General features: G+C 41.1%; 1 protein-coding gene across 2 annotated transcripts in view; it reads right to left on the bottom strand.

Annotated features, from left to right (window-relative positions):
• Positions 1-221: 221 nt before the first annotated feature.
• The window catches only part of PKP2 (plakophilin 2), a 38,071-nt gene continuing 20,290 nt past the window's right edge, over positions 222-18,002 (bottom strand). For both annotated transcript variants that reach the window (XM_063395605.1, XM_063395604.1), the window contains exons 6-13: positions 16,131-16,308; positions 9,719-9,836; positions 8,091-8,252; positions 7,518-7,691; positions 6,803-6,956; positions 5,129-5,318; positions 2,997-3,084; positions 222-1,476 (exon numbers count right to left, since the gene is read on the bottom strand). In XM_063395605.1, coding sequence (XP_063251675.1) covers positions 1,408-1,476; positions 2,997-3,084; positions 5,129-5,318; positions 6,803-6,956; positions 7,518-7,691; positions 8,091-8,252; positions 9,719-9,836; positions 16,131-16,308 — 1,133 coding nt within the window. In that variant the 3' untranslated portion in view covers positions 222-1,407. The remainder of the gene's footprint in view (positions 1,477-2,996; positions 3,085-5,128; positions 5,319-6,802; positions 6,957-7,517; positions 7,692-8,090; positions 8,253-9,718; positions 9,837-16,130; positions 16,309-18,002) is intronic.

Raw genomic sequence — 18,002 nt, 5'->3', positions numbered from 1 at the left:
TGGAGCAGCAGGACTTGAAAACACACATGGCAAAATATCCAGTGCCATAAAGATAGTTCACCTCCCCTGATTTCAGAAGAGCACTGCCAGATCACATCTGTTGATAACCCAATATTTATGTAAGAATCTCCTCCTGGTTTAATGGACAATCTAAGCCCTGGGTGGCGTTTTTTTTTGTTTGTTTGTTTGTTTGTTTGTTTGGTGGTTTTTTTGTTTGGCTGTTTTGTTTTTTTTTTTTCTTTTTTTTTTTTTTTGAGAAAAGTCTGCCTTTCTCAGTGTAGCAGATGGGGTTTTTTTTAGTGCTTTTTTACCATCTTGAGCATCATATCATGAAAACCTGAGCCTTCAGGTCCTCAGGAAGTTTTTTCCCTCCTGTCACTTATTCCCACATGTGCAGGCATAGTCCTAAAGTTATCACATTGCATGTAATTGCTGTAGGGAGGATGGTATTTCAAGTAAGAGAATATGCAGCAGGATCAGATGAATTCCTTAATCAGCACAGAGCCCAGCTTCTTGTGTGTGTCTATTACTTCAAAAAAAAAAAAAAAGGCAAGGCATCACTCCCATTATTATATATAGATAATCAATAGAATTGTTTTGAAATTGCAATTTTCTTAAAATAATCACTGAATCACCCACAAATAATTTCTCCACCAGTTAGCAAAGAATGATGAGCTTAAGTTCAGCCCAAAGTGTCATTTGAAACACAGTGCCTTAAACCCAGTGGTTCTAGTTAAAATCCTCTCTGTTGTAAAATGCAACAGCCGCGTGAGGGAGGATGAGAGGGATGGTAAGATCTGTGTAAAATCAGTTTTGCTGCTGATGCTGAAGAAACCTCAAAGGAAAGAGGTTCAAGAACAAGTGAGCCTATGAAAACAAGCAATACAAAAATAGTAATTTTAACTTCATTGGTGCTTTTATAATGCAGGTAGTGAAACAGCTTCTTGTGCATACTCATAGAGTCTGGAGATTCTTAGTTAGCTGTGTGAAGAAACAAGAGTGAAAAATGACTAAATTCTGAGCAGTGCACTTGATGCTTATCCACTGTAGAAAACTTTTAGTATAAAACAGTCTGAAAAGAATTTTCTGCCAGCCAGCATTTCAAACTCCTCTGTATAGAACAAAGGCAGTCATCTGGAGCTCTGACTAGTGGTAAACCTGGATGTAACTTCACCTCAGACATCCTGGAGAATCCATCTTTGGTTATTCTTGTCTTGGTACATACAGTGACAACAAGGTGATTAGATTAAAATCTCAAAAAAACGACTCTGGCCACTCAAGTCTTTATGGAAAATCAGCCCCTTTTGTCTGAGATACTTTGTGGTTCATGATGGCAACACCAATCCTGTGAGGATGGTTACATTAGCTGCTGTATGAGCTCTGTCTTCTGTGGTGCTCTGCTCTGATTCAATCCTTGAGTGAGTTATAGGCTTTTGTGGTGCGGCTGTTGATGAAATCCGCCTTCTTAAAGTCAGCCTTTGGGGTGGAAGAAACAGAACAATTCATTATCTTCAGTGCTGATGCTGCAAGGGAAGAGTGGGTCCAGCTGCCTAAAAGCTGAATAAGGAGCCATGGTAGGGGTCTCAGCAGAGTCCTGAGCAGTCAGAGACAGAACAGGCAGTGCTCATTTAGTCCAAGACAGAGGAGAGCTGGAACTGCTCAGCTCTCTCCCACTGACTGTACCAGGAGCCTGTTCTAGCTCAGCTCTACAGACTCCTAACTTTTAGGTGACTGATAGCTGAGATTAACCTAGCTGAGATTAACCCTGTCAGAACAAAGAACACAGGGCAATGCCAAAATGACTCCAGATTTTATCAATTTATTGGATCAAGTGGTTTCTGTGACTTATTAAAGTTTCAAAAGTGTCTACACATTAGATGGTTCTGAAGTTTTCAATGCCATACCTGGTGTCTCTAGGGAATCTTATTTACATAGGAAGAGCAAATAATCAGCTTTTTTGAAGATCAGGTCTGACAAATGTGTCTTACAGGCTTCCCTAAATTACTAGTAAATTCATAAAATTCATGCCATCAGGGATATTGCTGTATTATAAAGTCAGGAATGCAGTTGTAAAAAAACAGAGACAACAAAAGCTAGTTAAGAATTTATATGGCACAATAGCCTTACTCTTTAACACAGATTTCTGGTTTGTGGGGCAGTACCTGCTGAATGTGATGCAACACTGCTAAAGTTTATGCTAAGAAACTTTTCTGGAGCAAATTTCAACCAAAAAAATCTACAAAGGGAAACAGCTGAATAATAAATGCTAACAGCTTGCTTGAGAAATTGGAACAGTTTTAGGATATAGGGAATTTGATGTGACAAATTCTGAACAGCAAACACACAAGGGTTGAAAACAGTTTGAAATGCAGGGGGAAGGCACGTAGGTAGGGGGAAGTTAACACAGCTCTGTGTTGACAGAGCAGGCACAGAGCTTCAAAAAACCCAAACTGGTTTGTTGCAGACTCATGCTGGTCATTTTTTGTTTGATCTGACTGTGGCAGTAAATGTTTGCCAACACCCTTCCCAGGCCCTAGGTTTTATCTGACTACAGCTGACACCTGGGCTACCAGGCTGTGCAAACAACAAGGAGAACAAAAATGCTCTGGTTTAAAGCAGGAAGCTGCCTCACCCTGCCTTGTTTTTGCTGGCACCTTAGTCCCTCTGTGCCAGGCTGGTTCAGCCCCTGTGGATGGTCACCTACTCTGCATCACTCCTTGCCACCTGACACTTCTGGCAGGCAGCAGCAACACCTTTCATAAGCTTTTCCAGCAGATACAAAACCACAGAGGGAGAGAACATTAACACAGATGAGCAAAAATTAAGGCCATGCATTATTTATGCAGTTATGTACAAGTAAATAAGAAAACCAAATTCAGGGACCATGTGAATCCTATCATAGGTTGATTCTTAAATGTACAGGAGTGCTAAGGGCCCCAAGGACAAATGGAAGGGTTCTAGGTCTGAAAGAACAGATTATTTTTCTTAGTTCTTACCTTTTTGTAAGCACTGTGGAGATCGGTGTGTGACCACAGGGAGTAGAGGAGGACTGAAGCAGCCCTGCTGGCTTTGCTGAACATATTGCTGCCATTTTGCAAAAAGAATGTTTAAACATATTTAAATTCCCACATCATAATCACAGTGCATTTACAGACTTCAGCAAACATAACCTCAGAGCATTTGTTTTCTCTCTCTTTACTCCTAAGTGCTGGTTTGCCACCGTTTAGGTATTGTAGCATGTTTCAGGCTGTTTTTACTACTGAAACAGATGAAACATGCGTCCCTGCTTCACTCATTCTTCAAATTTAGGGAGAAATCAGGTGCTCTGTAGCCTACATCTTAGAGCAGCTATCATATTGTGTGTTTTCAGATGAGGAAAATACCCTCAGCACAGCAAGCATTTGAAAGAATCTTTCTAGTAGGTAAAAACCTCTGGTTAGTTAGATAGGATTTAAACTATTCAGGGCCTCATGGGGCCTCCCTTACTGAGATTGGTTTCCTCTTATTTTGCAAAGAGACAGCAAGGCAAATGGAATAATTATTCCTATTCATAAAGCATTAATTATCTTTTGAGTAAATATTGACCGCATGTGCTTACATATTAAAAAAATGATTAAATTTTGAATCTGTTCTCTAAAATGCCAATATATTATTTTTAACTATGGATCTATAATTTCCATAAAATGTATCCCTGCATTATATTGCTGAAGTTTATCAGGGCTGTGTTGCAATGAAGAGTAAAGACATTTTGGGTACAGATGAGATCTGATGATCAGTCACTAAATATATATCAGAATACAGATAATGTTGTGCAGTTAACTTCTGAGGAGTTATTTAAAATACTGGAACCTGGTGAATTTAGCTATGGATGGGAGAGTTGCTGTAAGAGATCTTTCCGTATTTCCCAATCAGTGCAATTCTATTCACACCACTTGTTTGGGCTGTCCTGCACAGAATCACACACAGAATCAGTAGATTGGAAGAGACCTTCAGGATCATCAAATCCAACCAAACCCAAACCTCAGCTAAACCATGGTACCGATGGCCACATCCAATCTTTTCTTAAACACATCCAGGGATGGTGACTCCACCACCTCTCCAAGCAGACCATTCCAATATTTCATTACACTTTCTGTAAAAAATTTTTTCCTAATATCCAACCTATGTTTCCCGTGCTGCAGCTTAAGACCATGTCCTCTCATTCTGGCAGTTGCTGCCTGGAGAGAGAGAGAAACTCCCACCTGACTACAACCACCTTTCAAAAAGTTGTAGAGAGTGATGAGGTCACCTCTGAGTCTCCTTTTCTCCAGGCTAAACAACCCCAGCTCCCTCAGCTGTTCCTCACAGGGTTTGTGCTCCCAGCCCCTGACCAGCCTCATTACCCTCCTCTGGACACGCTAAACCATCTCAATGTCCTTCCTGAACTGAGGGGACACAACTGGACACAGCACTCAATGTCCTTCCTGAATTGAGGGGACACAGCACTCAATGTCCTTCCTGAACTGAGGGGACACAGCTGGACACAGCACTCAATGTCCTTCCTGAACTGAGGGGCCAGAGCTGGACACAGCACTCAATGTCCTTCCTGAACTGAGGGGCCAGAGCTGGACACAGCACTCAATGTCCTTCCTGAACTGAGGGGACACAGCTGGACACAGCACTCAATGTCCTTCCTGAACTGAGGGGACACAGCTGGACACAGCACTCAATGTCCTTCCTGAACTGAGGGGACACAACTGGACACAGCACTCAATGTCCTTCCTGAACTGAGGGGACACAGCTGGACACAGCACTCAGTGTCCTTCCTGAACTGAGGGGCCAGAGCTGGACACAGCACTCAATGTCCTTCCTGAACTGAGGGGACAGAGCTGGACACAGCACTCGAGGTGTGGCCTCAGCAGTGCTGAGTACAGGGGAAGAATGACCTCCCTGCTCCTGCTGGCCACACCATTCCTGATCGAGGCCAGGATGCCTTTGGCTTTCTTGGCCACCAGGGCACACTGCTGGCTCATGTCCAGTCGGTTATCGACCAGAACCCCCTGAGATGAAGCATTTTTTCTCCTCGGGTGGCAGAGGCTGCAGTTTCTCTTTTGCCTGGGGAAAGAGGGAGACTTGTGGAGCCTCTTACCTGTCATTCATGCTGATGGCAATGACCTTGGGCAGGCCGTGGGCATTGAGGAGCAGCCGGGCGTTGTGCGAGCTGCTCTGGGTCAGGTTGAACAGGGTGTAGCAGATGGACGCTGTGGTTTCACAGGCAACATCACTGCCTGGCACACACTCGGGCAGGATTGACACCAAATCAGGCAGAACTTCTCTGGCTGCAAGGTGGAAGAGAGACGAGGTGCAGGTTTGCCCTGTTCCTCCCATTCTCCCTCATCTGGGAGCTGTGTGCTCCGACCACACACTCACGGCTTCCCACCTGCATTACATCCCCACAATTCGGGTTAAGCTGCATCCACACTGCCCTGGACAGCCTGGAACTTGCCTCATGCACAGTCCATGAATACCTCATGTGCTGGACTGAACTCACCAGGCATGTGCCACCTGCAGGCTGCCACTTCCCTTTTAGAGGTGTTTTATATTACACTTACCTCCATTTGATATGGAGGTTCATTTTGCTTGATAAATTTGAATAAATGTAGGTTCATTTTGCTTGATAAATTTAAACCCTTATAATCCAGAAAACAGTGTGCCCTCTCAAATGTTTTCCTTTGGCCAAAGTTTTTCTTTTTGGAATTTGACCTGCATTCACACATGTTTTCAGTCAATCAAAAGGAACATCTTTTGATAGAGAAAATGTCCCCCTGAAGATCCCTGAGTCCTCTCTATTATGGGTAAGGCAAGGAAACCACTGTGAGTGTGCAAGATGAAGTACCTGCCCCCAAAGCTTTGTGCTATTCTGTCTTTCCCACATGCTCATAAATTATTTTTTCCTAATGAAATCCCACTTCTTATCAGTTTACTTTCTTCTCTTTCAGGGCAGTTCACCATCTGTAGTTGTTAACACCATATGGATTATCCCTTTGAAATCAGCCCAACAACATTTTATAATATTTTCATTAATAGGGAATGCTCTCTAAGGGTCAAACAAGGCTCAGGAGACTATTCTGCAGAATTCTGGAGGTTAATCTGCCCCATGAGCCATCTGTATACCTGGAATTGCCCCTTACCCCCTGGTGGGAACACAAAAAACTGACAACAAATTATATGAATACATTTTATCCTGTCAGTAGGCAAAAGTTTTAAATATACAATAGATTGAAATGAGAATACTCAGAACAGAAGTGGCTTTTAGTTAGAAATGAGATAATTTAAAAAGAATGAACTATTTTTTCTATAGCATCTTATAGCTTCTATTCTCAAAAAAATTGTGCAGGAAAACAGTGTGGGCTGCAAACCTCTAAAGCTTTTGTCTAATAAAAGAGAGTCTGATCTTTCCTAGAAGAATTAAAGATGTTCTGTGATTTCTTGCAAAGCATAATGCAGCTGTGGCAGCACAGAACTCGGCACTCACCTTCCTTTACCCCATTTTAAGCAGAAGAAAAACTCCTCCAAATCTATTTAGACTTCAATTATGTATTTTTGAAAGTAACACCAATGGAAGTATCTGAAGAGGAATACCCACTATAGTGAAAACTTTGTTTAGACAAAACCCTTTATTTTAAGCCCTGTGCAGGGGCTGCAAGTACCCAGTGAAAAATCTGCTAAACTCACCCATCAGGGTATTTTTGGGCATTTCTTTTTTTCAAAGCAGGAAACTCTAATGTGCAGAGGGCAGAGGAAGCTGCCAGTCTTTGCTCACCTATGTCGTTTTGCAGGGAGGTGTTTCGGGACAGGTTCCTGAGCAGCGAGACCGCTGTCTTCCTCACGGCAGGGTGGCTGACGTGCAGCATGGCTCGGATGCTCGGGAGCCCATTTGCCTTCTGAACAACAGTCCTGGCCACTGCCAATGGCATCTGTGCAAAGGCAGCTCTGTGTCACCACCACGAGTGCAGAGACCCAGGAAAAGCCACACACAGCCAGCTCTCTGCACCAGCTGAAGCGTACTTAAAATAGTTTTAAGCCAGAGCTATGAATGCGTTGCAACAGGAAAGGAAGGTGATATAAAAGAAGTTTCAAGCCCTCTTTCTCCCAGGTGTTTCTCAAACAGAGATCGTTAGTTTCTCCAACACAAAAGTGATCTGCTGTTGTGTCAGAGCCCTCCTCTCTCCACAGGACTCTCTTCCACAAAATGACATTTTTTGCACTTTTAACATTTGCTCATCCCTCACTGTGTAATGAATTAGCAAACTCCACACATGGAGATGTACACAGATGGAGAAGCAGACTGCCTTATCTGGCAAGCAAGGAAAAGCTGCACTGCTGGTTATGACTTTCCCTTCAGTGATATTCATTTTCCTTCACCATGTCAGAGAGCCAGTGACTCGTCAGTGGTTATTTGAGCTCAGTTGCACTGCAGCCCTGAACTCTGTGCCTTCACGTCAAGAACTAAAAGAAAAGGAAAAAAGCTGACTTACTGGTCCAGTGCCAGCTGTGAGGTTCTGGAGAGCTCCCAGGGATGCTTCTTGGGTGTAGTTTCTGGTACTCTTTGCTATTAAGGAGAGGTATATCCTGATCAGTGTAGAATGCCAGAGCGATTCAACACCTTTGGGATTGCTCTTTTCCTCAGGTAGCGGGGTGTCCTGCTGCTTCTAAACATGTAGACAGATCAAGCCTTTAGAAACGGTGACATCTAAGCTTAACAAGCTGAACTAGCCATTTTGTAACTCTCTATTACCAGGTTATTTGGAGACTGTCCGGTTCTCAGCTCAAATAATAATGTGCAAAATTTCATTATTTAATGATAGTGGCCAGTCCATCCAGTGGAGTATTCCTCCACTAACAAAACACTTGCTATGTCATTGTCATCAGCAGCTGAATGGGAGAGTTGGTGTCAAGAAGGACTAGAAATAAATTTGCATTTTTGGAGCAAGGAATTGTCACTCTACCAGATACATCAATAACAGACTGTTAATTAGACTACAGCCTTATTCTTCAGAGGTTGCTACAAGTTATTAACCAAATAAGATGTAACTAATCATGTACTTTACCTCTTTCACTTTTCTGCTCCGTGTTCCAAAACAGCCTGGTGTTTTATCATTGTTAGAAATATTTCTTCTTTGCATATATATGCTGTGGGCATAGCTCTCAGGAAGCTCTATCTCTAGTTGATAGGAAAGATTGTGAAGAATGCACACACAGTTCTCTGTGGCCTAAAATAACAAAAGAATAGCAATTGAAAGCTTTGGCATGTGTTGAAGGGACATGTATAGACACGGGAAGAGATTTCATTTTTGGATCTCCAGTAACTGACTGCAGAGTTTCTAATGCCTCATGGAAGAGCCAGGCTGCCTGCCAGTGATCCACCAGACTCCTTTACCTGATAAATGGAACATGCCCTGGGATGTTCCTGAGCAAGGGGCCAGCTGGTACACAGGGAGCAGAGTGCCTGCCTGTTGGAAACTGTCCTGGGACATTCTAATTCCTCAGCTGTGCCTGGGCATTGTTTGGGCGAGTGCTGCTTGACACAGGCCAGAAGAGTGCCAAGAAATGTTTAAGAGCTTAGGACTGAGATGATCATGTACACACCTCACCACAACATCGGCAAGAGGAAAGCTTTTTATCTTCCCCAAGGAGGAAGCATTTTCCTGTGGTAGAATGCTTTTTAAAATAAGACATTCCTTCCTGAACGTGGCTAAGGTAAGGTCTACAATTTCTAAGTGATGAGCCTAGTGGCAAATATCTTTATTACCAGTTCCTCGTTTTTTGAAAGTCAAAAAGGAATGAGTGGTTGGTTTTAAGACAAAATGCAGCAGGGCGCTACTGGCACATGTGTAATTGCTGGATTCTCCCTGAAGCTAATGGCACTGGATACAGGGAGATGGAGAAGGTAACTAATCCTAGAACAGAGCAATAAATGTGCAGTAATTACCACTACACAGCACAAGTTATAGCAGGCCCACCAGAAAGCTGCAGCTGACGTGACAGCTGCTCTTCTCACCCAAATTCACCCAGCTGAAAGACAAGCTTCTGCTCCAAGAGTCTCTGTTCAGGGTTCACCTGCACTCACTGATGGGAGGAAGAGTGAGAGAAACTGGAACGTGGAGGTGTCCATGTCCTTGTAGTTACTAGCTTAGGCAGCAAGGAAAAAAAGTACATCTTTTTTTTTTTTTTTCTAAAAAAACCTAGGAAAATTAGTTCTATTCTAAATGATGCAAGCTCCTTAATCACACTCCCACCCAGAGGGATTTAGGTTCTTCATTTCCTAAGGGGTATGTAGCATTAAATATATAGGAGAGTAACCAGATTAATTTTTTAAGCTTCTAGCTAGCTAGAACCCTGAGAAAACCATAAAGGCAACGTCTGACTCTATTGTGTTTCAGCATTTCTGAAAGCTGTGATTTTATCTCGCTTTTTTAGAAAAAAGACAGAAGTTTCTACCTTTCTCTCTAGACATTCTGAAAATGTTTTCTCAGTGCTATTCTTTTAGATTGCAGGATAAAACTACTTCAAAAAGCTTCTTACTGGACTTTCACCTTCCATGGCAGTTCTAAAAGCCCTGCAAATAAGTTTTGTGATTGTATCACAGCTGTTTCTAAACATTGCTTTCTAAACAACAACAGAAAAATGTTTACTTGGCAATTTCCCCTGGGAAAACACTTTTCATCTCAAAGAGTACCTTGTCGTTGGGCTCATGGTCTGCAATAGCTCCTTGGATATAATACACAAGAGAATCAATCAAGCCCTCACATTCTCTCATCTTCTTCCTTCCTTCTGGGCCGGCAGAGCTCATGTTTCTGTGCAGGAAAGGATAAATTGGGGAGAAGAGATTTAGTCAAAGGTATTTTCTTGTGCTCCTCTGACAAACTTTTCCAGCCAAATCTCAAAGATACTGAAGTTCAGGTTGACTGCTTCTTTTCTTCAGAGATGTAAGAAAATCTGAGCCTCTTCTAGATAAAACTTTCACTCCCAAACAAAAATACTCCAGGGAAACAAACCTCTATGTTTGGACAGATAAGGTAAAACCTGACTCAAATTTTCATCTCAAAGTTGAGTTAATCCTTTTTTAAGCAGTCAAAAAAAAAAACAACCAAAAAAACCCAAAAAACAACAACAAAAAAAACCCCCAAAAAACAAACCAAAAAAACCCAAAAAAACAAAAAAACCAAAAACCCAAAAAAAACCCCACCCCTTGGGCTTTTTTTCACTATTCCATTTTCAGTTATAATTTTAATATTTAGGATGGGGAAAGTATCAGAGAAGAGATACCTGTACAAATTTCCATGTACATAGATGTCCTTTAGAGTTAATTTAGTTACACTGAGCTGGTTCTTGATCCAAGATGACATTGACAGGCACATGATCTGAGAGTTTTAGCAGCATCTCTACAGTCACATACAAAGTCACATGCACTCTTTGCATGGCTTTCAAGTAACATTTGCTGTGCTTTGTAGTAAACCAAGTACAACTTATGAATGAACTACAAAATTCATTTAAAAACTCCTGAAAAATCAAACACAAACTTGCTGCTTGAAGCTGCTTGGCTCTAAACAAGCTACGGATTTCCATGAAAGAAACAACACTTACAGTTTTGGGGTATAATTTTTTTTACAATTCAACAAAATCTGAATTATGGAATACTGGAATTACAAATCCAGGTTTTGTTTTTTTTTTTTTTTTTACTTCTGCAGCTCTGCTAGACAAAAGACTCCATATTCAAGCTTCTTTGTTTGAAATAACATTAAATATAACCCAATCTTAACATCCATCAAAACACAGAGGGACGTGTTCCTTTAGATAATTTCAGGTTGCTTATTTTGCATGCTTACTTTGCCTACTAAAAGTTACAATGTTTACAATTTTATTAATGGCAAAGCCAGTAAGGTTTAAACTTTCCTGTGGCTTATGATTGTAAAATGAATGTAGCATTTTATACCCTGCCATTTGACTTCTACTTTTTTTTTTTCCTCTGAGAAGTACATATTCAGGTTAAATACTAAGCACTGTAATTACAATTTTACTTTAGGTCATGAAGTTAATGATGTCTCTATTTATGAGTTCATTTATTCTCTCATGGAATTATATATGCCAGCATCAATATTCAGATCCCACAACATGGCCTACTATAAAAATCCCTTTGGAATTTAATTTTACCTATATATGTCACATTCAAGGCATGTCACCCTTTCCTTTGTTTCAGCTGACAGAAGTGCACACGTTACAGCCCCCCTGGTGCATAGCAAAAATGGTTTCTGGGGCACACAGACTAAAAATACTATTAAAGATAAGTGTGGAATTTCCCTCAGCAAACACTTCAGCTGATGCAGTGTTTTGTTTTGTCCCAGTACATATTCTAAAATCCTCTCAACTTTTTACAACCGATCCTGCTGGATGCTTGTGCAAGGAGAGGCCATGCCCTGTCCTTGCTGTCAGCATAAAGAGAGTAAAGAGCTTTTATAGGCAGAGAAGAGCCAGAATTGGAGGCACTGTCCTGCTCTGCAAGGGAAATGAATTACTGGGCTCTGTTTCTTTAGGAAGTTGGTGCTCATCCAGAGGCAGATATCAGTGTGTGCCCGTGTGCACACCTGTACACACGTGGTTACTCCTTTCTACACCTTTCCCTGCTTCCTTAGCATTACAACATGGACTGGGAAGGGAAGAGCTCCTGCTCTCCCACTCATCCAAACACTGCTGTAACCACCTCACTCAAAACAGGGTCAGAGAAGGGCATTTCAGGCAAAACCTCGGCTGACAGCTTAAATTTGTTTGCTGATTGAAGCTTGAGAAATTCCAGGAGATAAAAATATAATTAGATTGGGAAAAAAAAATTCTGAGAAGTGTCACAGAAATGTAAATGTAATTTTTTTTTATTTTTTTTTTTTTTTTTTTAACAATGGAGACATTTTGCTCACAGAATTTCAAAACTGACTTCATCTGGGCTTCCTAAGATTTGAGGTTCCTGATCACTGAAATGCCAGCCTCAGAGCTGGGGAGCTGGACTTGCAGTGGAGTTCCAGGAGGCCCTGAAATACCCAGTGCTTGCAGCATGAGAAGGCAGCCTTAGAGAGATTGCTGCTTGTGGGGATGCTCTCCTCTAAATGACTCAGAATTTACAATTTAGCTAATTTCCTGTTGGGAAATATTATTTTTATCCAGAGTTGTGAGCTAAATCCAAAGAAATTTGACTCAGTAAAACCAATTGTGACTTTGAAAGAAACAGAATGATGATAATAAATGTTTAGTTAGCTGATAAATGGCACCAAATGAAAGGGATACTCCCTCTAAGCCAACACTGAGTCATACACTGACTGCTGGAAAAGGTTCTTGAACTGCTGTGAATGGTCCCTGCAGCTGATAAGAAAAAGGATTTTGCTCCTGGGACTCATTCTGCTAAAACCGGTAATGTGAATTTAATTCAATTACCAGACAACATTTTGGGAAATTCTATTCCCTTCATGCCTTGCACAGTTCAAAAATTCACCGAGGAGGCAAAAGTATCTGGGACCTACTTAGTAACTGAATGTGCCAGGCTTCAAGCTGCTCGTTGGAAGGAACAAAATTCCTTTCAGGAATTGGGGGAGCAGATAAACTTGAAGAGGAGGCAAGAGGAGATAAGAATGGATGGAAATAAACTTAAAGGAATGGCAATGCTATGCAAGAAGCCTTGGTTCAAAGACTCATTATCATCAGCCATTTGTTTTGCATTCTCTCTTAGAAGCTGCCATTACGAGTCCAAGCTTTTCAATACTCGGGGAGAGCTTTGGCTTCACTTTTCTCCAGAGTAAATGGAGGCAGATGTTTATGCAGCATCCTGGCCTGAAGTGCAGTGATACAATTTCCACCAAATAGAGCTTTTCACTGTCCTTGCAGGTCTCTGTGTAAGGCACAAGAAGCTCAGACAGGAGCTGGGACAGACAAACTGTGAAAAATAATAATGGAAAATGAAGGATGACTTTTATTTTACTGAATGAGAAGAGAGAGGTTATCTGAGTGAAGGGAGAGAGATTTCCAGGAGAGGCTGACTATCCTGGAAATAGTTGTCTAGAAAGTTTTGAAAAACTAGAATACATAGGGGCTCAGGATGCTTCAGTTACAGGGCAGTTAAAAAGGAAGGCTCTGTAGTGAAGTGCAGCAGCCTCAGCACTTACATGTTTTGCATGGAAAATGTGGTAATTGTATAAATTTGGGAAAGTTCAGCATTGCAGAAGTTCTAGGAAAAGGTATTTCAAGATAAAAATGGAACCAGTTCATTGTCAGCTTTTCAAACAGCCTTCCACTAAGCCTTCCTTACAGAGGACAAGTCATGCCAGAGGTTCACTTCTGTATATAAATAATATTCAAACCCATGCATTCTACATGCTGCTGGCATCTTATCCTTTCTTATCCATACTCCTCAGAGGAGTATGGGGTAATATCTTGAAGATTTTTATCCTTTGTACTGCAACTGGAAGCAGAAATTTTATGTGTAGGACTTTCAGGCCAAGAAAAAGTGACTTTACCTTTAAAATCCTACAAGACTTGTCTACAAATATCTTTAACATTCCTCTAGATAGTTTAATACACCAATTTTACTCATTCAGCTTATTGTCAGGCAACCAGTGAAGTCTATTGCTTTGGCTTACTCTGTGAGTCCAGGCAGAGTGCTTTTTATCATACTTCATAACTAAACAACACTATTACTTATTTTAACTGCCAATGCAGAATTCCGTGGTGAACACAGCTTCTCTTTATTGCATAAAGTTTGTGACCTGTGGTTTCTGTAAAGCTTTGCTTCTCACATGGTTTTAAGACAAAATACAGACCTAGAGAATGGGATTAACAAATCCTTTTAACATCAGACTTCCTTATCAGTGATTGCCTGCACTGACACAGGCGCCAAGATTCAGGACCCCACACCACTTCTGGCAATAACTGGGCACTGGACTGGTCATGCACTCATCCCAGTGCTTGGAAATACCTGCAATATTATCTGCTAGATGTGGATTCACTTCTGCTGCTGGTTTTTCAAAGAGGGCAAAGGAAACTTTAATTTATAACTTGGTGATGGTGTGCTGCAGTGCCTCTGATCCCACCAGATGCTGGTGTTGGGTTTGGGCTGTGGTTGTCCCTTTCAGTCAACAGCTGTATGGAAATTTTTGTAAAGAAGTTCTGGCATCCTCCTGTAACCAAGTACAGTACTGTGCATAATGTATTGCACTTCAAAGTACTATTTTTACCCTGTAATAGAAGCTGCAGGCTATAGACTTTATCAACATGCCCAACAAACATGTTAGCATTACAAAAGGGAAGACTAATTACAGGTTTATATTCTGGCAAATAAGTAGCCTCTTTAAACATATTCAGAAGTAACATCATTCTCTCAGTGCACACTCATTACTTTGTGGTGTGCTCTTCTTTTTATTGATGCAGAGATTTTTTGTTATTAATACTTAAGGAAGGAATACTTCTAGTGACCTAATCTAGGAGGCGAGTCAATGTTCAGAGAAGAGATGCAAACTGATTAATCTTAAAAATCTCAGCTATTTAGCCTGTAAAAAGAGGTAAGCCTCATTAAAAACTATTCTGTGCTAGACAGTATGTGGCAATCCTGCAGATCATCTTTACCTGGGAATTTTCAAGCCCTTCTTTTTGTATTTTTAATTTTCAGTGTTGAAACTCTTAAAAATAAGGATTAGAATATGGACATCATATTTTTAAAACTGATAATATATCCTTAAGCACCTACATAAAGGCAGATTTAGAGACTTTTAATTAAGGTTGGAGAGCTCACAGCAACTCTGTGCCAGCCCCAAACACTGACTCTGTGTCCAGAGTAAGGTTAACCCAGGAATCTACTTTCATTTAAATGAACTCAGGAGCTGTTACACCTTATTTGTCACATAACAAGTTGTGTCAATCTGTTGAAACAAGCTCAGGAAAGCAACCCTAACCCTAAACCTGAGAATGATCTGTGCCCCCATCAGCTGCCTCATAGGGAAGAGAGAGTTCCAGAGTCCAAACACCAAGAGAGGAGCAGTCAGGTTTCTGCACAAATGCAGCTTGGGCTAATTAATATGAAACAAGGCAACCTCCTTAATTTCCTAGACAACAGCACCAAGAGTTAGCCAGAGAGGTTTTATTATGGGTAGTTAATGTTTCTTTGTATTTGTTTTTGATTCATCAGAATAAATAAAAGTTAATTATTACACAGAGGTAAAGTTTTTTAGTCGTTAGTGGGCTGAAAGGATTCCTGCAGAAAAAGGTGTATTATTGTTGAGTATTTTGTATAGCTTACAATTCATTTGTCTTCTGAAACCACACAAGTCAGAAACAGAGCTGTTTGCACAGGAAAAGTCAATGCCATACACATACAACTACTCTGCTACAGGATATGGCAGCATAGCAGATATGTGTGAGGCTAAATGGGCAGCTTTCCAGCCTCCAAATTCTAAACTTAATTCCTTGTACTCTAGGAACGAGTTTAAACCTCAGGTCATGCCTTTGCAGTTGTACATTACTCCTTAGTCAGTTCAAACAATGTCCTTTTGTGCATTTTTAAATGTGTAAACTTACCTGATGTGCAATGACTTTGAACTCACAATGGGCCCCCATTTTATAGACTGTTAAAGGTGTATTTATTGAAGATGGGATTTTTATACTTCAGCCATTTAGGGGTGTGTTCACTGAGACCTTTGGTGTTTGTCTATAGTACCTGCTACCGTGTCCACGAGTCTATTAGCAGATTGCAGTACTAAATACACAACTATAAATCTGTTCCTCCACCCCATGGCTGCAACTTGCTTGAACTTGTGCAAAAGGCTGGACAGGACTTTGGTTTAAAAAATGGCTTTTCCCTAATTTCAGTTGAATCACTTTCTAATCAGTTTAGGCACAGATTATGATATGTTCAAACAAGCATCTTTGGTAGCAGCTGGAAGCAGAACACTTTCTTGTGCTTGTAGGTACCATGTCCCCTTTCTAAGAAATCAGTTTGCATGAGAAGTGATTGTGGCTTGAGATGAACTCTGTGTATTTATCCAAAAATAATTGTGCAGACCAGTTTTGTCATCACTATTGCTTTGGGTAGCAGTAGTTGTAGATGGAGTGCTCACCTCAGGCATCCTGTGGCATTGTAGAAGATATCAGGGTCAGGTAGAACACTTGATTTTGGGTAATCTCTGTCTGGCCAGCCTGAGTAGGGGATGAGGACAGCTTCAGTCAGCGTCTGCAGGGCTTCTCTAACCAACAGGTGCTTCAGCTGGTCATTGGAGGACAGATTCCACAACAAACCTGGAATATCCACAGTAAAATCAGAGAGGAAAAGAGACTCCTCTGCGCTTTGAAATACTTAATCTCAAACCCCTTGTGTCAGTGAGTGAAGAGCCTGCCTGCACTGATAATCTGAAGAGAAGCAGAAAGGGTTGGTAAGGGTTAGTAAGTGTTCACCAGCCCTGATCCAGGGCATGGAAACAGGGCAAAAAAGGGGGCATAGTTATCCCTGTGAATAAAGTAAAACCTTATCTTTCAGCCTAATGCCCAGCCAAGAAGTGCAGTGTTCCATGGCTCTGTATTGTCCACCTGCCACAATCACCTTCTCTGTTACTAAAGCAGCAAAAGCGAAGGGAAAACAAACTCACAAAAGAGAGATGGGAGGTGCAGAAAGTTTACAGGAAATCTGCTGGAAGACAGGAGGTGCCCATTACCCAGTTTCTTTACCACTTGACAGCAAAATTATTCAGATGAGGGAAAGCTGTTAACACTGGTTGGCTGCTACTGTCCAGACATTAGTCACTAACCAAATCACGAACTAATGCTACAAACCTTGCCTATTCACAACCTCCAAAACAAATTTCAAATATAATCTTTATCAGGTTCCATTATGTTCTATTCCAACAGACAACAATTCCTTTTAAAGTACTCTTCCCTTGGAAAACAACATGTATTTCTGCTTTTCACTACAAAGACATTCATTGTTCCTCCAGCTTGCTGCTCTAAGTTTCACAGACCTCCTCCACACACTGGCAGAGTATTAGTGAATGTTCCTTTCATCAGCTTACAGCAACAACAACAAAAAATGTTTCTTTTGTATCTCCTTACACTTTGAATTTAATTTCAGGTATTGGGAGCAACAGTAAAATCAAAACAAAAGCCAGCCAGAAGCAGCCCATTCCTTCTTCTGGGATCAGCTCTTCAGCCTCTGAATCAGGGGATAAAAGGAAGAATGTACTTTTCTGAGGAATAGGTAAGGCTTACAGGAAGTCAGACAAGCAGTCCAAAGGGCATTGGTAAAGGAAGCAGGTTAAGACAGAAGGGCACAAATTCAAGGAATGGCACAAGGACAGAATATACTTTTAAAAAGAGCAAATGCATTTGGAATTACAGGCAGATACTTAGAACGGTCAGAAGAGAATTTGAGATATTGCTCTCACTGTAAATTTTCTAACAAAAACCCTACCTTTACCCACAGGGTAAAGGATTTAGATTCTCTCTGGGTTTAGAAGGATTCTCTCAGAGGTATTCTGGGTGTGGATGAGTTTGTGCACATTAGAATATGTCTTTAGGAGTGGATTGTTTCCTTGCACCTATGCTATGTTCTTGGGAGCATAGTTTTCCCTTAGATGGTTATTTGGGAAAATGGGTGGGGTCTGCTTTTAAATTTACATTTCTTTTAATGACAGTTCTGCTTATGCTGTAATCTTCCCCGCAGGAAAAATTTTCTTTCAGTTCTTATATTTATTTTGTATGATAACAAGATCAGGAGGTTAGCTACTCCCTGGAGGCTCCTCTGGATTATCTTCAAAAGCTAAAATTTTTGGTTCTTTCCTGCCACAGCCATTTTACCTTCTGTTCCTCAGTATGCTCTCCAAATACCATAAAATTCCAGTCCTGTCTTAGGTCCTGTGCTGTCTCCAAACGACATCCCCTCCTACAATTTAGGAGAAACCTCACTCCTTTCCTAAGAGATTTCTAAGTAGCTTGTATGC

Source organism: Prinia subflava, chromosome 4 (assembly GCF_021018805.1).
Source record: "Prinia subflava isolate CZ2003 ecotype Zambia chromosome 4, Cam_Psub_1.2, whole genome shotgun sequence".
Taxonomy (NCBI): Eukaryota; Metazoa; Chordata; class Aves; order Passeriformes; family Cisticolidae; genus Prinia; species Prinia subflava.
Note: the sequence above shows the minus strand (reverse complement) of the source record. Positions and strands in the feature narration are given on the sequence as shown.